General features: G+C 34.2%; 1 protein-coding gene across 13 annotated transcripts; it reads right to left on the bottom strand.

Moving 5' to 3' along the window:
* Window positions 1-2,621: 2,621 nt before the first annotated feature.
* Window positions 2,622-11,759, bottom strand: LOC142344123 (uncharacterized). 13 transcript variants are annotated; one of them, XM_075395632.1, is made up of 4 exons: window positions 11,566-11,759; window positions 9,497-9,713; window positions 3,130-3,273; window positions 2,622-2,878 (listed from the first exon to the last, which is right to left on the bottom strand). In XM_075395632.1, exons 2-4 carry the CDS (start codon window positions 9,654-9,656, stop codon window positions 2,691-2,693), a joined length of 492 nt encoding a protein of 163 aa, XP_075251747.1. In that variant the 5' UTR covers window positions 9,657-9,713; window positions 11,566-11,759; the 3' UTR covers window positions 2,622-2,690. The 13 variants fall into 13 exon arrangements, with proteins under 13 accessions (XP_075251747.1, XP_075251748.1, XP_075251752.1 ...); XM_075395633.1 differs by having other exon boundaries at window positions 9,497-9,725; XM_075395637.1 differs by having other exon boundaries at window positions 9,497-9,663; window positions 11,485-11,759.
* Between the last annotated feature and the right edge of the window lie 854 nt (window positions 11,760-12,613).

The following is a 12,613-nucleotide window of genomic DNA, read 5'->3' on the forward strand; positions in this document are numbered from 1 at the left end:
ACGGGAAAATAGACAAAATCATCAACCGCATAACCCACTCACCAAACAAAAAACACCAGGAAAACGAACCACAACTTATCTCCATCACCCCAGCGGATAACACGAGTCCAAACACTAAACTCATATCCATAATACCAGCACACCAATCGACCCCAGTAGAACCACAACTTCACATTACAGCAACCACCACACAAGACAACTCAAAGGACGACACTGAAAACAGAAACCAACTGGTAACAAATAAACCACCAATCAACATGGACTCTGACAAACCAACCCGAGATAACCAACTGGCACAACAACCAACAAAAGACATCACCAAGAACACTGAACTAGACAACCACAAAACACACCACGACATACCGGAAGAGCGGGAAAACATCGACGAACCCATTGAAATAGTCCATATGGAAGAAGACAACTGTGATACTACGACGATTAGTTCAATATCCTCATTGAACACAGAAGATAATGCCGCCCTCGACAAGCTCTTTGACTAAAAAGCCAAAGAATCGCAGAGAGGGGAGTGTGGTGGAGGAGTCCACAGAAAGTAACCAAGCACACCAAGTACTAATATAAACACTGCTATACTGTATACATGATTATTTATATCTTGTAATCTCCACTCGGAGAACAAACTTTCTCCAGTTTCGTACTATTACTTCGTTGTTAGTTAACACCTCACCAATTGGAGAGGATTTGTAAATCATGAGTGTTAGCTTTGTTCGCCGTTAGACACCGAATCAACTGGTACTTAGTCATTGGCCGTTAGGTGTGAAAACACACAATCGCAGTTCTGCTTGATCGCGATAGAAAACAGTTGTGAAGAAATTCAAGATTCGTTCTTGCTCTTTTATTTCTAAGCATTCTTTAAATAACAGTTATTATTATTATTATTATTATTATTATTATTATTATTATTTTTATTATTATTATTATTATTATTATTATTATTATTGTTATTATTATTATTATTTTTATTAGTATTATTATTATTATTATTATTATTATTATTATTATTATTATCATTATTATTATAATAGGTAGAATGATTTTTGATGGCATGAAAGACCTTCTTATTTAAAACTAAAAAAAAATTATTCTGAATTGTTATCAAAAATTGTTGTAGCGCTGAAAACACGCGTCATAACCGAAACAAAATTGTAAAAAATATTAAAAATGTCATTTTTAAATATTCCTTTGTTGTATTTTTTTTAGAATCAATCGAATACGTGGCGCTTTTTAGTCTCAGCAGAAATTTAAAAGCTGGTTTTTTTATTGGACAATACACGATATAAATTCTGTTCAGTGTGTTGCTGATCAATTCATATCTGTCTAGATGTCTGCACCAGTTTTTCTTCGTGAGGGGCGTTATCAAAATTTACAGTTACATTTTTCTTAGCAAAAACGTTTCACAAAACTAAGTTTTTCATTTCAGATTTTATTGCCTCTTTTCGTTATCGTTATACATTGTTTACATCACAATGACAAGAATAGATTCTGTTTTTTTTTATGTTTTTCGGCCAATTGTAACTGAATACGTCCAATGTTTTGAACCCTATTAAGTGCACTAAGAACCCAGAAACGTTGTTCGCGGTTCAAATGGCACTTTGGAAAAAAATTATTGTTTTTGAGTCCTATTATTCAATGAAGCACTTCCATTAAATGATTTTCTTTTCAAATTTTTTTTTCAAATTTTCCTCGATAATTTTGTTTTTATCGGTTTTATCTCAATATTTTTTGGGGGAAGAAGCACGCGTCTACTCGTTTTCACGAAATGTTTTGGAGTACAGATTGGAATTATTGATTCTGCACACGATTAAAAACTCACGGCGGTCCGTTACTTGAACTGATGAGAAATTCAAAAACCAAAATATTGACAGCGATCGTCTAAGAAGGATAAAATGACTCAGAAGATGTAAATAAAAGTTAGTATTGCTGAATCTACTACTGCATCTTACTAAAAGAGCCCAAATTTCTTGTAAAACGGGAATTTTTATTTATTGTTATTGGAGATTTTTCACCCGACAAATGAGTAAATGCATTTTCCCGAGTTTTTTGTCAGAGTAAAAAGTCATATATAAAAAGTATTTTGATAATACGAGTGGTAAATTTAAAACAGCTTTGGTAAACAAGAAGTATGAAAATTAGACTATGAATACCAAATCAAAATTATCTGTATACCAATAATTTGGAAAACCAATAACAATGTGTAAAATATATGTACTATTTTAACAAAGCAATAGCATACAACTATCTGTTTGGAACTGTTTCCTTTTCCTTTTTGGACTTATCTAAACTTTCCCAAAACAATTTTATCTATTTTACCTCCATTCCCCATGCAAAATATCCTGCGTGTGCACAAACGTGAGCAACAGATTGGACATACATGGTTGACTTCTTTTTCTAGGGTCTCATTGGTTTTTTTAATCAATGTCATAAACTCTCATGTTTAAAGGAGAAAAAACAAAATCATTAACTTGATCAAATTGTTAAGCAAATAAGTAATTAAGTATGAATTCTTTATGCTACCGTTTTTGATCAACGATAAAAGGCACTTTTCAAACTTGAGGTTTTATATAATTTTGCGCTCAGAATGAAACTAGAATCTTAAGCGTGGCTTTACGTGGAAGGAGGGGAGGGAATGAAGGAAATAGTATTTCTCATTCACGATTCACTATTTATACAGTTTAGCTGGCAGGTGTTGCGTTGTCGCCACCTGATCTCATTTCAACAACCGAGAGGAAGACCAGTTCAGCCATGAGAACGAGAGACGCGATCCATCCTAGCCAGGGTACTACTGTTCCCCAGCTGGCAGAGCCAGTCAAATCATCATACTGGGCTGTCATTGAGGAGCACGCAATCAGCAGGAATAGAACTGAACACAGGGTGTAGTTTACATTCTGATGCCCCCCCACCCCACCCCCCTATGGCCCCACCCCCGTTATTAATCATGAGTTGTTGCATATCACATTACTCTATGTACGGAAATGGAATGTGCAATGAGTGGCAAAAAAATTTTTTGTTCAGTATGTGCTTGGGGTGGAGGGGAGGAGGTAAATGGTCTTAAGATCCTATAATTTCATTTCAATTTTAAGAATAAAGACATCTTACAAGAATACAACTTACAATGAATAACCCCAATAAATGCAGCAGCAGGTGTGAGCAATTTCTCTTCCACAATGAAGGTCCCTCCGAGCACTGCAGCCAGTACCAAGGCAACCAGAATATCCATTATGAAGAAAGCCCTGGCTGCTCGCAGTTTGCTACTGTCTGAAAAATTGGAGGATAATTAAAAATTCCCTTTTCAACGAAACTTGAAATATCAAGATACCATTAGGACAAGGTTTTACTTAAGAACATAGCGTCGTAATATACGAAGTGGCAAAATGACCTTTGTACTGGAATGAGAAATAGTTTCTTCAGCTCCTGGGCTGATAAAAGATCACATGTAAACTAAACAGCAATATTATGAGAAATTCGCTAAGCGTATATTTAAAAAGATTTCATAATTTTCAACCCCTTCACTGCCATTTTTGTATGTGTCTACGGTGAAATTGCCTGATAGTCCTTGAGCTGAGCAGTTTGTTCACATGTTGATGATAATTTTTTACTAAAGATACGCCTTAATTTTACTTCGTAACGAAAAGCTACTCAGTAGTTCAATCTTCAGACTATAAAATCAAATCTCAATATTTTTGTTTATTACATTCATTGATATTATTATTCTTTACTACTGATTATCATCAAAGATGTTTCGCGGTTGTTTGGATGATTTAACTGGCGAAAAATATATTGTATTCTGCGGCACTTTGATTTTATTACCATATAAAGAATTAAAAGTATACTTTTCAAGGCTTGAATATATAAACCCGTAAAAGTGAGAGTATAGACAGCCAAAAAAGCAGCAATTAAAGTAGATAAGAATTACTTTGATTTTTTTGAAAAAAATTGAGATCAATCAACTGCAATAGAGACCAAAAAAGAAAAAATATTCTCATTTATCTTTCTACAAGTTTCTATAAATTTATAGCTCATATTTCTCATATAACGAATTTTTGAACCTGAGAATTCAAATCTATGTTTCAGATCAATCAACTATTAAGATCAATCAACTGCAATAGGGACCAAAAAAGAAAAAAGATTATAATTTAACTTTCTACAAGTTTCTATAAATTTATAGCTCATAGTTCTCATATAGCGAATATTTAAAGCTAAGAATCCGAATATATGTTTCAAAATAGTTTTAACTTATTTATTTTTTATCAGGTTTCTCTTGATAAGAAAATCATTTGCTTAAACGTAAAAAAAGCAAAAAAATGTCTTAAATGGCATACCTTCATTTCAGTTTGCAGGACTACAAAGTAGAAAAATTATATTCAACTGTGATAAACAAATTCACTGCTTAAAAAGCTCATGTCCAACACAAAAAATTGAATTTGTTTGATCAGACCATTTTCCACAGTTCGCTCATGGCAGCAAACTTCTGCATTTATTTTTCGAATATTTATATGTTACATTTATAACCAGCCAATGAAAAATAACAGATCATAAAAAAACAATTAGATTCGAATTTGATTGAAACATTTGTTCTGTTGAACCCATAGAAACCTATCCAGAAACAGATCCACTTGACTTGAATCTTTTGCAAGTCTCCGCCAATACTTGACAAGTCTTGGGTCAAGCATTGCGCACAGTTTTATTGTTGGTTTGCTTTTGTTTCGTAACGAAAGAAGAAGTCCGCTTTTTACAGTATCCTGCCTAAAAAATTATCCAAAGTTAAAAATGAAGCACAGGACAACACTAGCATTCCACAAAGTTAACCTGGAAGAGAATAAAAATATTCTAATATTGCCCAAAGTAGAGAATCGCCCCCACCCCTTGGTACCTGGTAGAGGATTGACCCACCACTTGGTTCATACTAGAGAACCCTCACTGTGGTACCTAGTATAGAATTGCCCCCTTTGTGCTATAATTTACATTTTTACTTAGCCAACACTTTAGATAGCCGGATATCAGTTTAAGTGCATGTGCATGTCCATGCTTCTCGTGCGCCGTGGCTTCCCGGATCATAGTAGCATAGTAACTCAGCGCTGAATTATTTTTTTCAGTCTGTATTTTTACTATAAACATATTCTGATCTTGTCACTTTTTACCATGAAAAGTGTAAGTTCAGACAAAAAAGTCGAAGACAGTACAGAGTGAAAACAGCATTGAAATTAAATCTTTAGCAAAAAGGCTGGCCAGAACTGATTTTCAGTCTGATCATTCTCTGATCAGAGCTCATACCAGAGTAGAATAGACTTGTACAGCAATAAAACGGTAACACGCTTAGCGTGCAAAAACAAAAAGCATAGTAGTTAATTTATTATTGTTAATTTCATTGCCATAAGTTTTGTTTGTTTTATTTTGCATAATGACATTTTCTTGCGTAAAATCTGAATTTGTTAATTTTCCGCTTATTTTTCGATACGCAATGAGGCGAGGAGTAAAAAAAAGTGGCCATACGATTCTTATTGAGCAGTGATGATTCTTTCCTGTCTTTTGATGTCTTTATCAATCATTGTTAAACAACCACCAGTGTTGCTTCTCTCACGTTAAGGAAATCAATATTTAGTTGGCTATTAATAATTTCAGCATCCCAGGTTGACCAACCCCGGAGAAGTTGACAAGGCCGGAGAACGGCACCGTAAAAGTCGTAGAAGGAAACCGTGTTAAGTTCATGTCAAGATTACAACGGCACTGTACACGGTCATATTAAGATTTTTAAGGAATCATTTTCAGACCTCATCAAGATTCTGACTGAAATTTCCCGGTCTAAGGCCTTACTAAGATTAATAAGGTGCCTTAAAGAGGCCTTACAAAAATAATAGGGTGCAATAAATAATGATTAAATCTGAAAACTGTCGTTTAAATTCTTCGAAAATACAAACTTTGAAAATTTTCTAGTCGTTGAATTAGCTGACTTTTTGAGATTCTCCCAGTACAAATATTTTGTTTTTCTCTAATCTTTCTTTATTCCCGGCTTGGGACAATGGCGGATTTACTGGACCAGGTATAGGATAATTAAGCCCGAGCAGACAATGAGACAGGACCTTAATGCTCTCTCCGAACAAAAGCACACAGACAAGACAAAATAAAACAATATGGCTACAAGTTTGCGGGAACATTTTCTCAAGTCAACTTCAAAACTGTTTTTTTAGTTTTTCAGTACACTCTGTGCGGTTTTCAACCCCTGCTTTTCCGTTCGGGGCTGGGGAAAGTCCGTGGCCGAGTTATTGAAATATCTATAGTTGAATTTTACCTGATCAGAGAGTAAGAACGGTTCTTGGTGCTCCTTCCAAACAAAAAAAAGCAGCTAAGAAAGAAAAACAATAGAGCTAAGACATTGCCGAGAAATTTTCTTAACTAATTTTTAATGCGTCAGTGCGAGGTTAAACCAAAATGAAACAACAAAAAATTTTTTGTCGTATTTTTTAGTTTAAGAAGAAATATTGTCGAGGTTTACAGCAACTAAAAATTAATTACTGATAAATTTTGCAACTATTAGCTGTTGGAAATAACAAATTGAGCTGAGCTTTACTGGGCCACATTAAAACGCCTTTCAATAATTAGATAAAATACTTCAACGATTTGAACAAAAACGAATTTGATTGGATGGCCATAAACTTAAAATTTTTACTTGTCACAAGGGATTAAACTCCAATAGGTTTGTCCTGGCAATAAGTTTAAACGGTTATTCAAAATTTAGGAATTTAATCATGACGAGTGAAAAATATATACATAGAAGTTTAAACTAAAAAAATATCTTATAAGGATAAGAAGATAAACTATGATTCGTTTCCAACGTCGAAAAAACTCATATGTTTCATTTCGATTGTGCTGCCCACAAAGTGTAATAGATCACAGTTTCAACAGATCAACAAGAAAACACACTCGTCTATACAAAATTGTTCTAATTATGTTTTGCCTCTTCAAGTGTTTCCGATTTTTGGTGGTATTTTTGTGTTTCTGGAAAACGCTCATGTGATATATCATATCTTTAATTTTGACTGAGTTGATATTGTTCTAGTTTGAGGTACTTAGAGAAAGATATATCCAAAAAACAATAGTTTAGAAGTCTTCCGAATCTTCATACGGCCTTATAAGTTTGATCTAACTACCGATTTTCCGATCTTTGCAAAAAAAGAACAAATTAACTGTTAACAATCAGCAATCAGCTGGCGAAATAATGTGCTGATGGTAGAGGTTAGGAGTAGGGGGTAAGCTAAAATTTCGATAGAAATTTGCTGAATAAGTGGAGAAAAACCAGAAATCATCTCTATTTCAAAAAAATTTTGTGACATTTTTTTATGAAATTTTTTTTCGAAAATTGAGTGATAACTGTTCAAAACAAGCTCTGTAACTGTAGACAATAAGTTATGAAAATTTGATAAATATGATATATGGGCTGAAAGTCTGCAATATTCGTGCTTGAAATACAGTAAAACAAACAACTAATAACTAATGAAAAATATAAATTTTCGCAATATAAATTTGTAATTTGTGCAGGGTTGATGTTGAACAAAAAATGACTTCGCTACTGATTTTCTGAAAGATTTTCATAAAGAATTTTGAAGACAGATTTTTTTGTGAAGCAATACAATCACAACTATGAATCCTAAAAATAATCAATTTGAGTTGTCCCCAGCTCTGACGCGTAAAGTTACCCAAAAAATGCCATTCAAACAAACTAAAATATATTCTGATTTACTTTTCTGCTTTACATTTTACTAAATTAAGTGGAAAATAAACACTTGATTTGAATAGTCCATTGGGAAATACATATTTTGTGTATTGATGCCACTGGTTTCAGTGAACCAAAAAACAACCTCAAAACTTGATTGGGTTTGCCGAAGACTAACGAAAATACACTGGCAAAAACAGATAGATGTCTTACTTGCACTAATCAAAAAACTTGTTTAGCAGGAGATCATAAATACACTTCGTTGTTTTCGCATTTTTGCAAATTTTGCCGAGGTCAGCGACAAAGAAAATGCCATCTAGCAAACTGCCGTTACTTTTTCGTCATTTGCGTTACGTTTCTTGATGCAAATTCTAGCGGCAATAGCAGTGTGTCTATTGGCGAGTAATCCACCGAATCAAAGGATGATCAAAGGATTATTACCCTTGATCAAAGGATTAGAGTCACTTACACTTGCCGCTAGATTGCGCACACTGTAAAATGCGAAATCTACCAACCTATATACCAAAATTTGAGCGCGTCGGACTTATTCGCACTCGTTTGATTTTATTACATGTGTTCGGAAAAAAGCGATATTGTTGAGTATCAATACTCAAGCAAATGCAACTTTTTTTTTAAAAAAAATAGGACTGATACATCTACAAAAGTTTGTTTGGACGCAGTGAAATTTAATGAAAATTGGGCACTAAAATAGTGATTTTGAATCTTCACCGGAAGGCAAGGCGCATTAACAGCCTCAGAAGATTATATGTATTTGCCTGCATGCAAATCATGTCATCAAAAATACCTCGTACAATTTAGACCAAGTTAACGCGCGCATATATCACAGCCCTCGTTTCGGCCACATTTTTTTTTCATTAGGTGGACAATGGCGGCTTTCACGACTACTGAATCCAGATTAAGGGCTGCATCTGAGCTTCGGTCATAACAGGTGCATTTCATTTCAAAATAATAAAAAAACACAATCTATATTTCTTCCATTAGAAAAAAAAACTAATAGAATGCTTATCAGCTTATCAAATAAAAACTAAAATGACCAGGCCACTCAGCAACAAAAAACAGTCAGTCAACTAATGAATTCGTACTATTGATTACATACAACCCTCTGTGATCTTACTTCGGACATTATGACCACCTCTCCCACCTCCATTGTTCGTAAAAATGGCGCGCGTATGATCGAGAATTGAAAAGAATAAGCATCCAGTAAGCTGGAGATTAGTGCAGGAAAAGCTAATTTGCTCAAAATAACTTTGTGCCACCATTAAATTACAGTTATTTTTCGTTCCTACAGTGCCTGCGCTGGGGGAGATTTCATGAAATATATAACAATTGCAACTGCCTATAATTCACAGTGAAGTGGAGAAAATATGCAAGAGGATAAATTAGGCAAATTTGCGTGATAGTGACCTCATTCATTGCCCATATTCATGACCTCATTCATTTCATCACATTTAACTTTTTGTGCATAATTTTGAAAAGACCATTTATTGACCATTGAAAGAATTATTATGTTGGATACATTGACTCGACCCATGAAAAGAGTGAGCTCGACCGTTTTCATCCATGAAAAGATCGTGTTTGGACCCGTGGAAATAGTTTGCATTGATTTAAGGTATATCATCGACCGTTTAAATTGGGTTAATACCATTCACCCCCTCCCCTTTACTTTTTGGTCTATTCATAAAGTCTAGATCTCGACTAAGGTCGAACGGTGAGCCCCGGATTTTGACTGGAATGTCGGAAAGTACTCACGGTAGTCGGCGCAAATGTCGGAATGGCAGTATTCCCATAGACCTCCATGGAGAGATCCATCTTCCCAGCCATGTTTGGAATGGGCGAAACAGGCAAACACGAAACTCACAATCAGCAGACACATCGCAATAATCACAAACAATGTCTTCGAGGGATCCATTATCAACCTAGTATGATTCACGCACTTTTTTCTTAAAGTATAGTGATATCTGCTTTCCTGGATTGATAACTTCAACAAAATTGTTTACCGAAATTATGGGGTCGAGGAAATGCGGATAAAAAATCTTTAAAAAATTTGTAAAAATGTCATCTAGCAAGGTAATCTTCTGAGCACTTAGAAGAGATCTAGTAATTTTTAGAATTGTGTGGTTTTTTTGGACTGATTGACCGTCAAAGCCTAACAGGCTATTGAGAAACGCAGAATTAGTGCAACACTAAATTATATGCGAGTCTCGAGGACATGATATGATTATTTGGTGGCTGACGAAAACGCCGTTCTTTAACAAATTTCCTTTAACACGATTCCAGCTCGAACGTTACGAAAAACTCTAGAGAAAAGTTGATAGCACAACCATATTTCCGCTGAGATCCGACAAAGTTTGCGTCTCGTTAGAAGTTGTTTTTTGTAATGTTGGTAATTAAAAAGCATGGCATTGCTTCAGAGTACTTACAAATTTAACTTTAATTGTGTGAAGCAAAGCGTAACCATTATGCCATTGGCCATCGATATCTAAATTAAACGCGATGTTATGTTACAGTCATCAAAACTTTCAAAACTTTATCTACGCTCAAACTGTTCGGATTGTTAGTTGCTATAATTCTTTTTGCTGGCCGTTTTGCCGTGCAAAAATCCATGCAATAACCGGTTTTCTGGAATTGATGTTATTGGCGAAGATGAACGCTGACTTGTATAATCTCTGTTAAGTACTGAAATCAAGACACTTTGCTCTAATCAATGGATGAAGTACATGAACTAATTTAAACCTAGAATTTCAGACAAAAAAATTTCGTCCTTTGCAAAGCATTTAGATAAGTTGTGAATTGAATGATTTTTTGATGCAGCTAAAAATAATTGAATGCAGATTCTGATATTTTACTGCCATTATAGACACCAAATAGCGTTGCTTGCTATATCAAACGTTTCCCCATTCAAATTATATACAAAAACAGTGCCGAAAAAGAAGAAAATTAAAAAAATATAGACTATATAATGTTTACTCTGGTTTGACCTTGTCCAGCTCAAACTGAGGGAAGACCTTTTGGTCTTTTCCATACTTAACCTTTGCTTTTATTGTTGTTCAAATCATATCTGATCAGAGCAAAAGATTTTTTGCGTGTGAACAAGGCATTGAGCTTCTGCAATACTAAACCTTTAGCTAAAAATTTTGGATTATGTTTAAGTGAGTTCAAATTTGAATCACAAGAAAAAAATCAAAACAAAGTATTATAAGCTCATAGTGTTCTACCCGAATTCGTTCGTTTGAAAATTGCAAAACTTCGAATCAAACTATCATACGCAGAAGCAGATGCTTGCATTTCAAGGTACCTCGGATCAGACATAAAGTGTGTTTAAAACAACTTTTATGCCCTCAAATGAGCTTCAGATGCCAGAAAAAGATCTGATCAGAACAAAAAATCTCCGCAACTTGCGCCCGTGTACATTCGAACAGTCCGGATCATGCGCCCGTGTACATTCGAACTTGGTTTCAGCAGCCTTGGCATGTGACCACAAATCGACCGTCTTACCGGTTTTTGTTTAGTGTGTGTGTCGATGCAAGATGTAGAAAAAAAGAAAAAAAGAAATTAAAACAAAAAACTGTTTGATATCAGGCAGGGAATATAATGTTGAATATATCGACCCAAACAGCTAGAATTTTAAGAATATATCGCACTTATAGTTTAATGCAGAATAATAACCAAACGCTGAGAAACAACTAAACTTTCAAACTTATATAATGACTACAATCACACAATGTACTTTAACTAACTTGACTATGTTTGAAAAATTGTTCAAAATCTTAATGTGGTCTTAATTATCAAAAGCAATGTTATCAAAAGCAAGTCAGAACTGAAGTAAAAGACAACTTAAGGCCTTCAAATTGTAAACTCGTTTGGTTATAATGTAATAAGATATATAGTTTAATTGTATAAAATAGAATTCTTTGGTCTCAAAACCGATTAAAAAACACAGATTGGTAACTGTGCGGTTATTTTGACTAGTGCAAAAAGTTAGCTAATGTTTAAAGTATCCCTATTTATTATTACGCAAATACGCAAATGCAAATAACCAAAATACAATGAATTGATTTTTCTCAATCGTTTTGTATTTCAGCCTTTTATTTATACGTCTTAAAACAATTCCTATGGCGTCTGACATTCTAAAGCACAAAACTTGCAGAAAAAAATGGAGAACGCCAAGTTAGAATCTAAGTAGCGTTTTGTTGAGGACACTTTGCGATTGTAAGCACAGCTGAAGCTCAACTATCAATGTGTGTGCTCTAACAGTCATGCATGGGTTAATAAAGCATAGTTATGCAACCAGGAATAGCTGCAGCTTTATTCACTGTCACATAACTATAGCAATGAGCGTAAGAGCGTTAGTAATGAGCGATTGGCAAATATAATGTTCCTACCACTAATTCAAATGTTATTCAACAAAAAATCAACAACACCGGATAACTGACTTTCGTATAAAATTCATGTTTATCGCTCAAGGTCATAAAAAGTTTGTATGAATTCATGACTTCATGGTAGTCTCACCAAAAGACTGCATATATATTGAACCTTCGTCAAGTATTTCAAAAAGTTTAAATCTTTTACATATTGGAAATTGCTCAGAAAAGACTTCGGCATGAAAATTACACCATTCACTCGCATTATAAACAATTGAAAGTAAATTTTGTCGCAAAAAAATCTGCATCAAAATTTTATAAACGCAAAAAAGTAAAAAAAAATTAGTTTTTAATCTCGAAATTCACTAATTGTCGCCTCATTTGAAATGGAATTCATGAATCACAAAATTTGTGTTTCTTTAACACTTCCTGAAGCAATTGTTTTTGAAAATCATACACACTGATATGTCAAATATCCCAAGTAAAAGATGATCATAAAACCTTC

The sequence above is a fragment of the Convolutriloba macropyga genome, chromosome 8 (assembly GCF_964194025.1).
Source record: "Convolutriloba macropyga chromosome 8, txConMacr16.3, whole genome shotgun sequence".
Lineage (NCBI taxonomy): Eukaryota > Metazoa > Xenacoelomorpha > Acoela > Convolutidae > Convolutriloba > Convolutriloba macropyga.